Raw genomic sequence first — 17,499 nt, 5'->3', positions numbered from 1 at the left:
CATAAAACATATAACATACTGATTAAAAACATAGTCTACACTGTTAAAAACAGTTGAAGCTGCAGGAGCCCTGCCCTCTTTTCTATCTGGTCACGCTAGCTAAAGAGGGCAGGGCTCCTGCAGCTTTATCTGCTGTGATGACGAGGAGATTTCACCAGGTGCTGCAGGCATACAAAGGACACCTGTTGAAACGCCCTTTTCTCTACAACTGTTAAAGATACAGGAGCCCTGTCCTCCTTTCCATAGGGTCACCCTAGTGGTGGTGTAGTGGAGTCAGGGCTCATAGCGGCAAAGCCCTGGGAGGTTTTGAATAGCAGGGATGCTGCTGCCGATGTCATCTGCTGCCGCCGCCAGACTTCCCTGCTTCTCTGAACTTAGTAGCTGGGGGAGAAATGGGTTTTCTCAGCAACCATATGTAGTTGTGAGCGATCCCTGTTGTAATGCAAAGTATTTGCGGGGGGGGGGGGAGTGTATTCCTGAATGGGCAACGAAGAGACCCTTTAGCTTTACAAAAGATCTACTCCTGCTGGAGATGAAAAGTGCTAAAACTGGCTTTAAAAAAAAATTCAAATCCACACAGGTGCCTGCATTTTTGGATTCTCCTTGGGGGACATGGCTGGGGTGTGTGTGCATCATGCTGAGTGTTTGCTCTTCAAAATTTACCACACCGCTGGAGGAAGTCCTAGGGGGGAGCTGCCCCCCCACCCCACCCCAGTGCCGCACTGGTTTACGGTATCTTCCATTGCAGGAGTTGCCTTTAAGTTTGCTGCAGTATACAGTGCAGGCCACAAGAGGTCTCCCTGTATCGCTCACAATTTTCCTGGTGGCGGTTCCGGGATACACAATGAAGTTGGTGCAGGAAGCAGATTTATTTGGCTACTGTAGGGTTTGGGGTGGTGGGGTTTTTTGGGGTTGTTTTTTTTTAAAAAAGTTTTTGTTTATTGATACATAAATAAAGTGGAACTAGTGAGTGCACTGATGAGACCTCGAGTAGCGTCAAGTGCGATTAGGGTATTATTCAGGCGGGGCATAGGGATTGGATTAGTAACGGGAAATTACCGCCATCAAAACCGGAGCAATAGCAGAGGCCGCTGAAAGGCGGAGGGATTCCGAAGCCGAATCGGGGCCGTGAATCAAGGCTCCTGTGCGGTCCACATAATCATATACCCCTTCGGGTATAAATGGCTTCCCTTCGTTCTCTGTCGCCCTTTGGATCCAGTCGAGGTAGCTGAAGACGACGGTGTAGATTGCCGGGTTTCCGTCTTCCTCACAGCTCTCGCCCTGGCTGGCTATTCCGACCACAAACCATTTCACATCGCTGCCGTGCGTGCAAACCAAAGGACTTCCCCCGCTGTCGTCCTGGGTGGTGGTGGTGGTAGAAAAGCACCAGAGAAAAAGGTCACAGTCCAGCCCAAAGCATTTTGCACTGCTAAACGTAAATGTAATTACCGTAGGGTGACCACATGAAAAGGAGGACAAGGCTCCTGTATCTTTAACAGTTGTATTGAAAAGGGGATTTCAGCAGGTGTCATTTGTATATATGGAGAACCTGGTGAAATTCCCTCTTCATCATAATAGTTAAAGCTGCAGATGCAGCTTTTAAATCCGGTCACTCTAGTATAGCTCCTGCAGCTTTAAGTGTTGTGATGAAGACAGAATTTCACCAGGTACATTTTTAAAAAACCTGGGAAAACCCACCAGTCAGTGCAACTCGATGCGGATCAAGTTGAGCCCGTTTGCGGGGAAATGGTCCCAAGTCCAGGAGAGAAGACGGGAGAAACTGGGCAAAGGATTTATTGATACAAAGCCAAACGCGTTTCGGCCTGCGTCTTTTCAAAAGGCCTTCTTCAGGGGCTTGTAAGAAGAAGTGTGCAGGTTTTCCTCTAACACTGGGCTGCCGTTTCAAAAGACACAGGCCGAAACGCGTTGGGCTTTGTATCAATAAATCCTTTGCAACCTGAGAACCTGTTTCTCCCTTCTTTTCACCTGACTTGGAGGCTTTCTTCTGAAGTCATAGAATCATAGAATAGCAGAGTTGGAAGGGGCCTACAAGGCCATCGAGTCCAACCCCCTGCTCAACGCAGGAATCCACCCTAAAGCATCCCTGACAGAGGGTTGTCCAGCTGCCTCTTGAAGGCCTCTAGAGTGGGAGAGGCCACAACCTCACCAGGCAACTGATTCCATTGTCGTACTGCTCTAACAGTCAGGAAGTTTTTCCTGATGTCCAGCCGGAATCTGGCTTCTTTAACTTGAACCCGTTATTCCGTGTCCTGCACTCTGGGAAGATCAAGAAGAGATCCTGGCCCTCCTCTGGGTGACAACCTTTTACATATTTGAAGAGTGCTATCATGTCTCCCCTCCATCTTCTCTTCTCCAGGCTAAACATGCCCAGTTCTTTCAGTCTCTCTTCATAGGGCTTTGTTTCCAGACCCCTGATCATCCTGGTTGCCCTCCTCTGAACACGCTCCAGCTTGTCTGCGTCCTTCTTGAATTGTGGAGCCCAGAACTGGACGCAATACTCTAGATGAGGCCTAACCAGGGCTGAATAGAGAGGAACCAGTACCTCACGCGATTTGGAAGCTATACTTCTATTAATGCAGCCCAAAATAGCATTTGCCTTTCTTGCAGCCATATCGTCCAGGAGGCCAAGCTCATGAAAGCTCAGTGATTCCACCCCATAATTCCTCCGACGTCTATAGTGTTAGGACTCTGACATTACGGGTTTCCCTAGGACTCAGGTTGGAAGGAGGGCTTGCTTGTCCCTGTATCCCGAGCCAAATGGGAAGAGGATTTCCCCTGCTTGGTAGCTTGATAAAACAGGTCTTCCCTTTCAATTTGGAAGCTGCACAATGCTACTTTGACAGCCCCAGGAGGAAACCACGGAAGAGGTCAGAGCTCATGACGGCTTCCCCCGCCTGCAGCACACGCCCCCATGTTCATCGTACCTTGCAGGTCCTCTTCGTGCCTTCTTCGGAGATGGCGCAAAGCACATCCTCAACCAGTCCCGGGACCTTCTCGGAGCAGGCATCGTGGCCCATCAGCGTCATCTCCACTTTCCGTGGCACGCTGGGCGGTTTCATCTCAGCGTCTGCAGGCACAGAGGAAGAAAGAACGGCAGCCGACGGGTAGCTCAGAAAACATAGGGAGAAGACAAGGAAGAACCACACGCTAGAGACGGGTGGATCTGCCCATTTCAGTTTCTCAGCTTCTTGTTTTCCCAAGCTTGGATTCGGTTTCCTTTCAAACTTTGCGTCTTAAGTTCGGTTTATTTGGAACTGACCTTTTCCCCCCCTTAAAGTTTGCAGGAAACACATGATCATATATGTCAAAACTTCTCCCACTATTACATTTTTTTCCTAATATGCACATTGGAAGCAGTTTTCCAAATATAATGAATGTTGAGAACTTTTCCAGCTCGAATTCTTTGAGGGAAGAAGGATCCATGCGCCCCCCCCACCACCACTATCCATTTCTGCTGCTGAAAGGAACCATGGCTTCCTATTCTTCACTCTGATGGAGTCCATCCTGAAGCCAAATTAGGGGAGAATTAGGAAGCATTCCTTCTTGCCCTCACTCTGAGTTGGCTTCAGGATGGACACCATCAGATTGAGGGCAGGAAGCATTCCTTCTTGCCCTCACTCTGAGTTGGCTTCAGGATGGACACCATCAGATTGAGGCAGGAAGGAAGCATTCCTTCTTGCCCTCACTCTGAGTTGGCTTCATGATGGACACCATCAGATTGAGGGCAGGAAGCATTCCTTCTTGCCCTCACTCTGAGTTGACTTCAGCATGGACACCATCAGATTGAGGGCAGGATGAGAACATGATTCTTCCTGCCCAGGGTTGAAGAAGCAGGGAAGATCTTCTAAAAACCATGGCCTGTAGCAGCGGGAAGTGTGAAACTCCAGCAGTAAGCGGGTCAAAAACATTGCCCCATTTGCATACCCCCACTGCTGAAACGTCACCCCAACTTGAGGCTGCAAATAGGGGGCAAAATTGGAGTAGGGGGGTGACTCATTTTGACTCAGCCCTAGAATAGAAAATTCTGTACCTGCTGTGGTGGGTCTCCATGTGGCAACCCAGCAGTCTTGCCACATGCCAAGGTCGTGCAACAAGGGCAGGCAAATGGATGTCTTCGCTTCATTGAACTCTATGGGAGAGTCCAGCAGGATCAAAGCAATGTCATTGATCAGGCTCACACCACTGAAGTCTTGATGGATGACCAGCCTGTCCAGTTTCCGTTTCCCCGACGGGCCCTCATTCGAGTTGACCACTATGTGGAGGTTGGAAGAGCTTGGGGACGAAGAAAAGGGATGCAGAGAATCAATAGGATGAATCAATGAACCGCTCAGACTGTGTGGGGAACCCTGGTGGATCACACCTGCAGGGGTCCCATGTGCTCCCCACTTTCCCACGGTGATTTCCGCAACGGAGACAGCGCTGCCACCTGGAATGGAGCAGCCTGAACTGTGAGGGATGGGTCCGGCACACCCATTAGCTGGCATAAAGGGGAAAGAGAAGGAACCATTGGGCAACGCTTCCTGAGACTGCAGACCCTGGGAAACACTGCCCGGGTCTACAAGCAACAAAATTAGAATGTGCAGGACAAGTTCAATCAGGCTGCTGGGGTGTGTGTGTGTGTGTGTGTTATTGGTCGACAATGGCAAAAGAAAAGAAGAGGACATCTCCACACCAAATACCCACCGAGGGGCCAATCTCAAAACGGTGCTTCGAAATAGCAATTTATAAAGGGATCCTGCAATAAAATGTTGCAGTGTGGAGTGTGCTCTGGTTCAGGGTTCCAGCCAGCCATGCCCTTTCTGGAATACTCCATTCCATCCCCCCACCCCCACCCCCAGCATTCCATGCGAATGGAGCGTGCTTAGTCCTTCTGTAAATCATAGGGTTTCCTGGAGCCTGTTGACCGTATGTAGGGTGTTTTTTGGGGGGTGACTGCCCAGATCAGCTCCTCAATACTCACAAGTCACCTGCGAAGCAGTGAGCTGCAGACAAGATCCACCAGCTGCTCAGGATCGCCCCTCCGCAGACATGCTTGTCTTCGTCTTCGATGCTGACCTGCCAGGGAAGCGAGTCGGGTGCGGCCGACGGTGTCCCCTCTTTGGCTCTTGCTGCAGTCCATGCGGTGGCTTTGAATTTGGGACCCAGGCCACAGGAAGAAATGGGACCAGGAAGGAATTCTTGTAGCTCTGTTGAGAGACGGAGGGAATTCATTCCTCATATACGTTGTGGCCATTTTACAGCTTGGGGAGACTGAGGCTGGCCTGGCTGGAAGAGGCTAGCCTGGCTGGACCCTACAGGAAGATGGCTTGGGCTTTGATCCCATTTCTCCCAGGTCCCGTGGGCTGCACCAAGAAGATCCTGGCCTTCTTGCTACCCGGAGGTCAGGAATAAAGGAACTACCAGGGAAAGAGATTCAAACCACCTGCACGGGGGATTGTCAGGAAGGATGCTAGGAACAGGAGAACGACCCGCGGCATTTTAACCTCGTCCTGAAGAGGTCCCCTCTCTTCATGTTCGGAGCAGGACGCTGCACAAAGCAACCCCTCCAATCCTCATTGTACAGGCCGGAAGAACTCTGTTTGCCTCGCCGTGACATCAGCCACAGTTCCTCCCACATCCCTTTGCCCCCATGTGACATCACTCGCCAGCCTGTTCACTTCTGGTGACGTCATAATGGAATCCTGGGAGGACATGGCAGGGTCCTGGCAGCCAGGTGGTTCCAGGTGAAATTCCCAAGGGGCCCTCGGGATGCTGGAAAGACTCGATGTCATGAGGGCTCAGGAGTCAGGATTGGCCCGTCCCAAGGGGGGGGGGGAGGAAACGTGGTGAGTTGAAAAACAGCCCCTCTCTTTATCCTGTTTATATTTTTAACTCTAAAAGTGTCATGTAATGCATCTAATCTCCAGCAAAGGAGATCGTTACCTTGTCGTGGTGCTGGAGTTTGAGCACCTCAAGGATGCCATGAGCAAAACCGTGAAGGGACACCCAAGACAGGAAGGTCATGGCAGAGAGATCAGACTAAATACGATCCCTGGGGAAGGTAATGGCAACCCACCCCAGTATTCTTGCCACGAAAACTAAATGGATCAGTACAACCAGAGATATGTCGGTATACCATCGGAAGATGGGACTCCCAGGTCGGAAGATGGTCAAAATGCTACTGGGGAGGAACAGAGGATAAGTTCAACTAGCCCCAGATGTGATGACGCAGCTAGCTCAAAGCCGAAAGGACGGCTAGCGGCCGACGGTGCTGGTGGTGAACGAGGAATCCGATGTTCTAAAGATCAACACACCATAGGCCACATAGTGAGAAGACAGGACACCCTGGAGAAGAGGCTGATGCTAGGGAAAGTGGAAGGCAAAAGGAAGAGGGGCCGACCAAGGGCAAGATGGATGGGTGATATTCTGGAGGTGACGGACTCGACCTTGGGGGAGCTAGGGGTGGTGACGGCCAACAGAAAGCTCTGGCGTGGGCTGGTCCATGAAATCATGAAGAGTCGGAAGCGACTGAACGAATAAACAACAACAATGCATCTAATGCTTCTTTAACTCATCTGTCAGGGATGCTTATAGGTGGATTCCTGCACTGAGCAGGGGGTTGGACTTGATGGCCTTAGAGGCCCCTTCCAACTCTACTATTCTATGATTCTATGTTTTGGCAATGCCCTGTAGTTGTCCCCTTTTTGGGAGGAGGTCATAATAAGGATGAACTTTATACTGAAACCATCTATAATATGGAAGAATGTGCGTCTCCTCCTAAACGTCCTACTGGGTTTTTGGAAGTTATCACACGGTCAGCACAGATGGATCTTCAGAGCCCGTATGACAGCCAAAAGACTTATACTGTCACCTTCGAAGGACAAATCCACACCTCCCATAATGCAATGGAACGAGGACCTAATAACATTATCAACTGTTGAATGAGTGTTGTATAGACGCAACTTGCAAGTGGATAAATATACGGATATTTCGTCTGCTTTTTTTTGAAACTTTTGTATAACTCCCCCCTCTTTTTTCTTTTTTTTTAATAAATGGTACATATGATGGGAAATGACGATAATCTTATATACGTAATGTATGGGTTCCCCCCCCCCCCGCCGTTTTCACAATGTATTTTCTGTTTTGTTTTGTTGATATTCACAATTTTTTTTTTTAAAAAAAAAAACCCTCTAAAAGTGTCATCGGACGAGTGCTTTATTGCACGCTCGTTACTAGCCACTCAATAAAACCCTTAACCACCATGGTTAAAAATATGGTTTAAGATGTCTTCTGAACGGGGCCATTTTAGCTTCTTTCCATAAAGGATTGAGAGCAGCAGGGATGGACCAATGTGAAAGGTTTGTGCTTCTCCCTATCTTAAGTTTGTTTCAGCATCTGTTTGCAATTTCGGGTTGCAAGAGTTCTCATTCAATTTTGCAACATTTTCATGTGCAGTGCTCCTAAGACGTGCACTTTTGTGTGCGTTTTCCCCCTAATGTACCTACCCATCGCTGCATGCACTTTTGCAATTGGGAAACTCCTTGGCAAAATCTGGAGAAGCGTGAATACAGAAGGATACCTACGTTTCAGTTCACGCATCCGTCCAGGAAGTGCGAATTAGGTAGGTTTGCATCAAAGTGAAATGAAATCGCACACACCCCATCCCTAATTGAGAGAGCATAAAATTGTGGTCATGAAGGCTACAGAAGAGTACTTATCAATGGAACCTTCTCAAACTGGGGAGAGGCAATGAGTGGGGTGCCGCAGGGCTCAGTCCTGGGCCCAGTGCCCTTCAACATTTTTATTAATGATTTGGACAAGAAGGTGCAGGGAACACTTATCAAATTTGCAGATGACACCAAATTGGGTGGGATAGCGAATACCCTTCTGTTTGACAGAAACAAACTTCAAAGTGATCTTGATAGGCTGGAGTGCTGGGATGAAAACAACAGAATGAAATTTAATAGGGATAAATGCCAAGTTCTACATTTAGGAAATAGAACCCAAATGCACAGTTACAAGATGGGGGATACTTGGCTCAGCAATACTACAAATGAGAAGGATCTTGGAATTGTTGTCGATCGCAAGATGAATATGAGCCAACAGTGCGACATGGCTGCAAGAAAGGCAAATGCTATTTTGGGCTGCATTAATAGAAGTATAGCTTCCAAATCGCGTGAGGTACTGGTTCCTCTCTATTCGGCCATGGTTAGGCCTCATCGGAAACAAAGCCCTATGAAGAGAGACTGAAAGAACTGGGCATGTTTAGCCTGGAGAAGAGAAGATGGAGGGGAGACATGATAGCACTCTTCAAAGACTTAAAAGGTTGTCACACAGAGGAGGGCCAGGATCTCTTCTCGATCCTCCCAGAGTGCAGGACACGGAATAACGGGCTCAAGTTAAAGGAAGCCAGATTCCAGCTGGACATCAGGAAAAACTTCCTGACTGTTAGAGCAGTACGACAATGGAACCAGTTGCCTGGTGAGGTTGTGGGCTCTCCCACACTAGAGGCCTTCAAGAGGGAGCTGGACAACCATCTGTCAGGGATGCTTTCAGGTGGATTCCTGCACTGAGCAGGGGGTTGGACTCAATGGCCTTGTAGGTCCCTTCCAACTCTGCTATTCTGTGATTCTATGACAAATATAACAGGATCTATAGAGGGAAACAACCACAGCAAAATAGAACATAAGTAAGAGGTCAGTCTTCTGCAACAGAGGAACACTTTTACAGACATTCTGTCATTGTAACCGCTATTATTATTTTCAGCTCTTACACAGAAGATAATTACTGCTAAAGATGTTGTTGTATATACAAACAGAGAATGAGACGCCAAAGAACATCCTGATCTAGGTCAACTTTCCAAAGATGTGGCTGCAATTCCTTGAATCTACTCAACGAGTCAATACAAAACTCCTCCACAGAAACCCAACGGATAAGACCACGGAGCCAACTTTGGAAGGGAAATCTAACGCCCAGGCTATATAAGAGCTCGTCCCAGAGGATGATGCACTGAAAAAGAAAAGAAAAAAAAGGGGGGGGATAAAACAGAGCAAAGCAAACATTAGAAACAAAGCATTTAGGAAACGGATCTATTCTTGGGGATCCACATGGTCTCGCAAAGCAGTAAGTACTTGTAAAAAAAAAAAAAAGGAAATTCTTAATGTGAATCCTGGAGAGTATTCTAAGAACATCAGAAGTGCCCTGATGCTGGATCAGACCAAGGGTCCATCTAGTCCAGCACTCTGTTTGCACAGTGGCCAACCAGCCACCGGCCGGGGATGAACAAGCAGGACATGGTGCAACAGCACCCTCCCACCCATGTTCCCCAGCAACTGGGGACCTATTTATTCTTTGAGCTGCCCCCTCGTTGGATCAATAGGTAGGGCCAAATGTCTCACTGTATCTTTTCTGAGGGGGAGGGGGGCCCTGTCCAGTACTGGAAAAGCAGCAAAACCTCTTCTATCCAAACTAAAATTATATTCATAGAGCAGCCAATGGCTAGGCTCAACACAGCTGTCAAAGAAACGTTCCCCCAACTCCCGCCGAGGTCATCAGCTCCAACTGTAATGAAGAGCAGCAGGGCCATCTCTTGGAGGTGGTGGTGGTAATCTTCTGAGCCCCTGTTAAATCAGCTCCTTCCAGTTCTCTGACAGCCATTTTGAAGAAGATGTTCTTGGAGACCCACTGAGGCCTACTTTAGACCTGTGAGCAGCCTGTTTCCATCACATCTAGTGTTGCCTGAGTTTTCTTGTTTTCGTTTCCCTGCTCCATCTCTTTCCCCTTATCGGTCATGGCTTTTTAGCCTATTTTTAGGAACCTGCAAACCCCTCTGAGAGCTTTAAATAAATTATAATGAAATCTTAAAATAACCAGAAAGGGCACAGAACACTGTAGCAGGAACTGATCCCAGGTACAGCCACCGACCCTGGCGTGTAGCAAGGGCAGAAGCCCTAATCAACCTGGACTGCAGAATCTGAGAGAAGGCAGTCCAATCACAAAGCACCATCTCTTTCCTAAAAGCAGTCATGTCACTCCATGGCACCATTTGAGTGAGAGGAGCTGGGTCCTTAACTCGCAAAAGCTGGGTATCTCCAAACTATTGATTATACTCACACAGTGCGTATAATCACGTGAGGTCCTGGTTCTTCTCTATTCGGCCCTGGTTAGGCCTCATCTAGAGTATTGCGTCCAGTTCTGGGCTCCACAATTCAAGAAGGACGCAGACAAGCTGGAGCGGGTTCAGAGGAGGGCAACCAGGATGATCAGGGGTCTGGAAACAAAGCCCTAGGAAGAGAGACTGAAAGAACTGGGCATGTTTAGCCTGGGGAAGAGAAGATGGAGGGGAGACATGAGAGCACTCTTCAAATACTTCAAAGGTTGTCACACAGAGGAGGGCCAGGATCTCTTCTCGATCCTCCCAGAGTGCAGGACACGGAATAACGGGCTCAAGTTAAAGGAAGCCAGATTCCAGCAGGACATCAGGAAAAACTTCCCGACCGTTAGAGCAGTACGACAATGGAATCAGTGACCTAGGGAGGTGGTGGGCTCTCCCACACTAGAGGCCTTCAAGAGGCAGCTGGACAACCCTCTGTCAGGGATGCTTTAGGGTGGATTCCTGCATTGAGCAGGGGGTTGGACTCAATGGCCTTGTAGGCTCCTTCCAACTCTGCTATTCTATGATTCTATGATTGCTTATTGACCATTGTAGCTGCTTCTTACCTTGCAACTCTCATGATTTACGGGATCTCTGGTGTCTTTATGAACCACAAACGATCTAATCTGGATTCTTCAGAAATACATGGGTATGACCTAAGGTTTATCCTGGGATCATCCAGGGTTCGCTCTTGCCTGAGCACTGGATCCCCTGTGTGTCACCTAGATGAACAGGTTTGACCCCTGGGTGATCCAGGGATAAATCTTAGGTCTAGCTATGGCCTTAGCCTCATAGTTGCGTTTCACAAAACCTTGCCGGGTCCCCATTGGTGGTTGAGACCTCAATGACAACTCTTTGTCTTGAATGCCTGATGTTCAGACTTTGCCTCTAAAGTTGCAGTCCTATTGCACATTTTACCTTTGGAGTGAGCCCCGTTGAACACAGTCAGAATGAAAATGCACAGAATGGCCCTGTAAGATAGTTATTGATCCACATAGAGCCAACTAAATGCCAGGTATTCTAAGGAACGGCTAAGCCGTCCTTCCCCAACCTGACGCCTCCAGATGTTTCAGACTTCCACCAACCCCAGCAAGTATAGCCAATGGTCAAAACATCTGGAGGACACCAGGTGGGGAAAAGCTGATTTAAGGCAATATGTGGGAGAACAGATAATTAGGACTTTGCCTGTTTTGGGTGTGTGTGAGAGAGACTTCCTAGGATTTATTTTGATCACCTGAATTCTCATTCTCTCTCTCTCTCTCTCTCTCTCTCTCTCTCTCTCTCTCTCTCTCTCTCTCTCTCACACACACACACACACACACACACACACACACTTCCCTGTATGCTCCATGCATTGAATGAAATGGACTGCACTCTGTGAAAGCTTGTGCTACAATCAACCTGTTCATCTTTTAGGTTTTCACAAGACTCTTGCTTTTCCTGCCTTAGATGAACACAGCTACTTTTTGGGTCATAAGCCACCTCCTAGCATTTCTTTGGAACCAAGAAAAGCTTTTATGACTCAACAGGGTCAGAAGAGGTGACTGAAAAGGGGTAGAATTGCAATCATAGAATCGTAGAGTTGGAAAGGGTCTATAAGGCCATTGAGTCCAGTTAGATCTATGTTGGAAGACCTGTGGCTTTCCAGGCGTTGGACTACAACCCCCCATCATCTGACCATTGGGCATGCTGGGTGGGGCCAAAAGGAGATGGAGTAAGACAACATCTGGAGGACCACATGTGCCCCACTCCTGAATTAGGGGATAATGGCTTCTTAATATTTTAAAGAGACACTGATGACCTGGGAGGGGAACGCTACTGCTGCATTTATCAACTTAAAATATGGTCTCTGCAAACTATTTCATCCCGATAAAATAGGATGGAGATTTTAAGTACAAAATGCCCAGAACAAGCACCTGTACAGCATGGGAAAACATTTTCGTCTCCCAGGGCATTGTGCTGTTGATCTCAAAGTCACCATTCCACAATCACCAACACAACATTCAAAAGGAGACTCCAGTGCCAAAACGATGAACAAGAATTTATCGGCAAATCCTAAACTATTCAGTTAGGTCACAGTTGAAATCCTGGATTTGTTTCACACTACAGGTGTTAAACTAGCACAGTAAAGCACAATCAGTTAGGGATGTTATGAATGGCCATCTCATATACATTTGACTTTTGTATTGAACTGTCTTGGATCTCTTATATTTTATTACCTTGTGGCCCTACTGTTTGTAATTGTCTTTCCTCTCAATCTGTTGACACACACACATATACCCCAACTGAGAATACTTTTTCCATCCACCTGGCGAAGTGAATCCTCGTCCACCGACATTTGTACCACAATAAATCTGTTGGTTTTAATCTACCACAAGACTCTTTCTTGCTGCAACACTCTTAATGCTGTGATTCCTCTGGAATTCGTAGAGGAACTTTTCATATTATTGCCTTGGCTAGGTCAGATCACAGTGTTGCGGCCAAGGTCGCAATTTACCGGGAACCTTAATCCAGCAGCTCCGAAAGGCCAAGAAAACAGAAGACTTAACGAGTAGGTGTGCCATATTTCTATGCAAAGCGCAAATGAATGCAAGCTCCGATTGAATTGGGCACGACCTATTTGCAAATAGTGATGAATCAGCACAGCCAAGAGCACAGGATAAAACCGCTAAAGTGGGACATTTATTTTCTGGAATGAGAACGCCACTCCAAACACTTGCTAAGCACAAGGTCGTCTACACTATCAGATTTGTTAGGAATTCAAAGTCTGGAGGCGAAGTATCGTGACTTTAAACCTGTGATATGTTCTCTCTCTTTGGAAACGGACCATCCCAGGCCAAAAAGGTCTCACCCAGCAGTGTGTGTGTGTGTGTGTGTGTGTGTGTGTGTGTGAGAGAGAGAGAGAGAGAGAGAGAGAGAGAGAGAGAGAGTGCCTTCCCAACCAATACTAACCAGGGAGGTAAAGGTAGCATGAGTAAACAGCCAGCACCATTATTATACTCCATTCTCCCTTTCACTTCCTTTTCACCCCTGTGGCTGGGAAATTAGAGATAGTGCTGGTTTCCTTGACAGTGAGCAACAGAACAATTCGGAGGTATAATGTTCAACACAATGCATCCTGTTACTATAGGAACGAGGTGTTCCAAGCCTGATGTGTAGGGAGTTCAGGAAGGAGGGAAGAGCCCTGCGTTAGACCGTGGCCAACGGCAAGCATCTCAATGCATGGGGGGCTGGCACATTGCTGATCCAGCCGGCCCATTCCCACCACCAAACTGTGGGGCGGCGTGAGGATGTTTCGAAGCGGTTGCGGGACCGTGGCTTTAAGCACGTGGCCGGTCCACAGCTCAACCCACGCTGGTTTGCCACAACAGAACAGACGGGAGAGGACCGAAGGCAGCGGCACGGTGATGGATTTCAGGGTGATCTTCTCATCTGCAGGGAGACCTCAACAGAGACCTCAGTTAAGAAAGGGCCTGGATGTGTAGCTTACTCGGAAGCATGGTGAACCCAGCCAAGTCTCCCGGCCTTGTCAGCTGCCATCCTGTTAGCCAGGGGTGTCAAATCTCTTTCAGCCCGGGGGCCGGATTCAGTTTTGGAGAAGCTTTGGGGGCTTTTGAAGAAGATCCAGCGGTGGGTAGGGCTGAAGGCAAAAAGGGGGTGAGGTCAAAAATACCAACATACTCTGTGGTTGGGGGGGGGGGAAGGGGGCGGAGACAGGGAAAGGGGGCCTGGCCATCTGGAGAAGCCCAGAGCCCTGATTGGGTCCCCAAGCAGGCCGGATGTGCTCCACAGGCCTGAGGGTCAACATCCCTGCTGTAAGCTGAAAAGCAACTCCTAGGCTTGGAGTTCACGTATTTGAGAAAACAGCACACAGGAGCCGCCATTTTCGTTAGCGGATTATTACCCTTTATTGCATTCTCAGACATTCTTGCACAATGACACAGGGGCAATAATATAAAGGTCCCCATGAGTGGAAGAGCTTACGGAACTGCAAGTTTCCCTTTTTGTACCGCAAGAGCGAAGCCCTGCAGCTCCATCGGTGACGGGATTCCCCCAAAGTGAAAGTTCTCGATTTTCCCACTTATCTTCTGCCCACGCCCTCATCATCTCAAGGGGATAACAGAAGCTTTATGCCACAGCTACGAAGACAGCCTGGGATTTCAAACCAGGGATTTGGAAATCCTTAAGCCCTGCGAGAGTAGCACACGAACAAATGGTCGCCACCATCCAGCAGAGCGCTAAGGGCGTAACTAACGGGAAATGGGTGTAACTGAACTCTGGCACCAGTTCTGAAATGAATAACAAATTTGGGGATTTAGAGGGAAGAAGGCGTGGGTTGAGGAGTGTGGGTGGATGCCTTTGCCTGCTGCTTCTCCACTCCAAATCCACTCCCAGTGGCTTCCTCCCATGGTCTGGTGTGTCATCGCTTCCGCCTCCTTCCCTGGAACGCACATCTTTGTCTCATCTCTTCAGATTCCTGTTCTAGCATAGACATTTGTAGATGTATACAGTGTGGAACACCCAACCAAACCCTAGGATCACAGGGAGTATGTTGGGGTGACCATATGGAAAGGAGGACAGGGCTCCTGTATCTTTAACAGTTGCCTAGAAAAGGGAATTTCAGCAGGTGTCATTTGTATGCATGCAGCACCTAGTGAAATCCCCTCTTCATCACAACTGTTAAATCTGCAGGAGCCCTGCCTTCTTGAACAGACACAAAAGAGGGCAGGGCTCCTGCAGCTTTAACTGCTGTGATGAAGAGGGGATTTCACCAGGTGCTGCATGTGTACAAACGACACCTGCCAAAATCACATTTTCTATACAACTTTTAAAGATACAGGAGCCCTGCACTTTTGACAAGGTACAAAAGAGGGCAGGGCTCCTGCAGCTTTAACTGTTGTGATGAAGAGGGAATTTCACCTGGTGCTGCATGCATACAAATGTCTCCTGCTGAAATTACATTTTCTAGACAACTGTTAAAGATACAGGAGCCCTGTCCTCCTTTTCATATGGTCACCCTAGAGTATGTCAACATAGATGGCAGTGGTGAGAGTCTGGTGCATAAATATTCTGCGAAATTGCATAGTACAGGCCTTCCTGGACTGCGCCACTTCAGACTGCAGGTGGGGGTGGGTGGGTTGCACAACAACCCAAGAACTGGATTTGCTTCCCCATTTTCAGGGGGCCATTCGTCCCCTGTCAAAGGGCAGAAGAAATTCTGCTCCTTTTACTATGGTGGAAGAAATTCCCCAACGTTTTCTTTCAAAACGGTGGGTCTAAAAAGCCACCCCACCCCCCAGAACTCCTTGTATGTAGAAAACTGGTATGCCAGGCTAGGTTAATACCCCAGGATGGGTTAGGACCTTCTCCTGATGCGCCCATTTTCTATATGCAGGGTTTGTTTTTATTTGTTTAGGGAAAACTCAGAATTGTGATTTCTCCTGGCTAGAGTTGGAAATGGTACAGTCCAAGGAGGACTGCAAACCTGTCGCTTTGCTGTATGCGTCGCTCCGCTCTCAGCCTTTCCTTGTGGATAGGTGGCATTGATTTCATTCACCGAAGATCGTAGCCAAGCTGCAGCACAAATCCAAAGCACATTCCTTTGCCATTGACATCTTGTTCCAAGGCGCTGATGTTGTCACGTGGGTAAGGATCACCCTCTAAGACCAAAAGGGCAAGAAACCCCGGTGCCTCCAAGTCCGCAATAGCCATTCGGGTTCTTGCTGAGGTACTGCTGGTGGTATTCTTCAGCATAATAGAACGGAGGAGCCTCGCGGATTTCGGTTGTGATGGCACCAAAGCCTTTCTCCGTCAACACCTGTCAAAAGGGGAGGGGTGGGGAGGCAGAAAAGGGGAATCGCATTAGGAATGATTTGCTCCTCTTTGCATGGTAAATAGGGAGAGGGCCTTTTCAGTGGTGGCCCCCCAACTATGGAACAATCTCCCGGATGAGGCTCACCTGGCACCAACATTATTATCTTTTGGGGGGCCAGGTCAAGACTTTTGTCCCAGGCATTTAACAGCATATGTTGAGTTTTTAATTGACCCAGAATAGATAGATATTGTATGTAATCTGTTTTTATGCTTTTATGCTTTTAAATTTTGTGTATTTGTTTTTAATGTTCTGTGTTTTAATCTTTGTAAACCGCCCAGAGAGCATCAGCTATGGGGCGGTATATAAATGCAAATAATAATAATAATACAGTAAGTAACAGATGATGGGCTAGATAATGGAGGTGAGGGTGTTGGGCTTAAGCATGGGTTTTAATAATAATAATAATAATAATAATAATAATAATAATAATAACAACAACAACAACAACAACAACAACAACAACAACAACAAAAATTTATTTGTTACCCGCCTCTCCCTCCGAATCGAGGTGGGGTACAACACAAATTCAAACACCATAAAATACATATAATTTAAACATTCAAAACTAATACATCATTAAAAGCAGCACATTATTAAAAGGCATCTTAAAATTCAACTGGGTAGGCCTGCCGGAAGAGATCAGTCTTTATAGCTTTCTTAAAATCCGGAAGACTGTTAAATTGACGAATCTCTCCCGGCAAGCCATTCCACAAACTGGGAGAGGCGGAAGAGAAGGTCCTCTGGGTAATAGTTATCAGCCTTGTTTCTGTTGGCTGGAGTAAATTCTTCCCAGAGGACCTGAGTGTGTGGGGCAGATTGTACGGGAGAAGGCGATGCTGCAGGTAGCCTGGACCCAAACCATGTAGGGCTTTAAAGGTGGTAACCAAGACTTTATACTTCGCCCGGAAACTAATTGGCAGCCAGTGAAGAGATTTTAAAACTGGTGTAATGTGGTCCCCCCTAGGTGTACCGGTGACCAGCCTGGCTGCCATATTTTGAACTAGTTCAAGTTTCCAGACTAGGCACAAAGATCACATTGCAGAAGTTACCAGCACGTGCACAACCATTTTAGGTCTTCCGACTCTAGGAAGGGGCGCAGCTGGTGCAACTGATAGAAGGCACTCCTGGCTGTTGCATCTATCTGGGCTGCCATTTGGAGCGACGGATCCAGAAGCACCCCCAAGTAGCGAACGCAGTCTTTCAGGGGACGCTCAGGTCAAACTCAGTGCATGGCGTTGGGCAAGTTACTCTCTCAGTGCCCCAGTTCATGGTTTATAAAACAAGAACTGCACCCTTCACAAAGTTGTTGCAAAGACGGCCAAGATAAAGTCTGGATGGCATCATGCACATATATTCTATTCCTAATTAAAAAGAACACCCTCAGCAAAGCCTTTATTTATTGATCTCGTATTTATTGTAAGTCTTTCTGTTCTTCCCTTCATCTGACATGCAGGATACAAGAAAATTAGAC

The 17,499-nt window shown here is 47.7% G+C and overlaps 2 protein-coding genes across 2 annotated transcripts in view; both read right to left on the bottom strand.

Annotated features, from left to right (window-relative positions):
- Positions 1 to 735: 735 nt before the first annotated feature.
- LOC134397272 (serine protease 55-like) lies at positions 736 to 5,260 on the bottom strand. Its single transcript, XM_063123770.1, has 4 exons — positions 4,982 to 5,260; positions 4,052 to 4,293; positions 2,946 to 3,088; positions 736 to 1,359 (listed from the first exon to the last, which is right to left on the bottom strand). Exons 1-4 carry the CDS (start codon positions 5,230 to 5,232, stop codon positions 1,042 to 1,044), a joined length of 954 nt encoding a protein of 317 aa, XP_062979840.1. The 5' UTR covers positions 5,233 to 5,260; the 3' UTR covers positions 736 to 1,041.
- Positions 5,261 to 14,036: 8,776 nt separating this feature from the next.
- MSRA (methionine sulfoxide reductase A) overlaps positions 14,037 to 17,499 on the bottom strand; it is a 256,971-nt gene continuing 253,508 nt past the window's right edge. The window contains exon 6 of the mRNA XM_063123773.1: positions 14,037 to 15,971. Coding sequence (XP_062979843.1) covers positions 15,807 to 15,971 — 165 coding nt within the window. The 3' untranslated portion in view covers positions 14,037 to 15,806. The remainder of the gene's footprint in view (positions 15,972 to 17,499) is intronic.

The sequence above is a fragment of the Elgaria multicarinata genome, chromosome 4 (assembly GCF_023053635.1).
Source record: "Elgaria multicarinata webbii isolate HBS135686 ecotype San Diego chromosome 4, rElgMul1.1.pri, whole genome shotgun sequence".
NCBI classification, from domain to species: Eukaryota; Metazoa; Chordata; class Lepidosauria; order Squamata; family Anguidae; genus Elgaria; species Elgaria multicarinata.
The sequence above is the reverse complement of the archived record's forward strand: the minus strand, read 5'-3'. Positions and strand labels throughout refer to the sequence as shown.

Coding starts and splice junctions, on each gene's coding strand:
- LOC134397272 (XM_063123770.1), bottom strand. CDS start 5,232: ATGAATTCCCTCCGTCTCTCAACAGAGCTACAAGAATTCCTTCCTGGT. Junction 4,294..4,981: donor CACTGCTTCGCAGGTGACTT/GTGAGTATTGAG, acceptor TTCGTCCCCAAG/CTCTTCCAACCTCCACATAG. Junction 3,089..4,051: donor ATGGAGACCCACCACAGCAG/GTACAGAATTTT, acceptor CTGTGCCTGCAG/ACGCTGAGATGAAACCGCCC.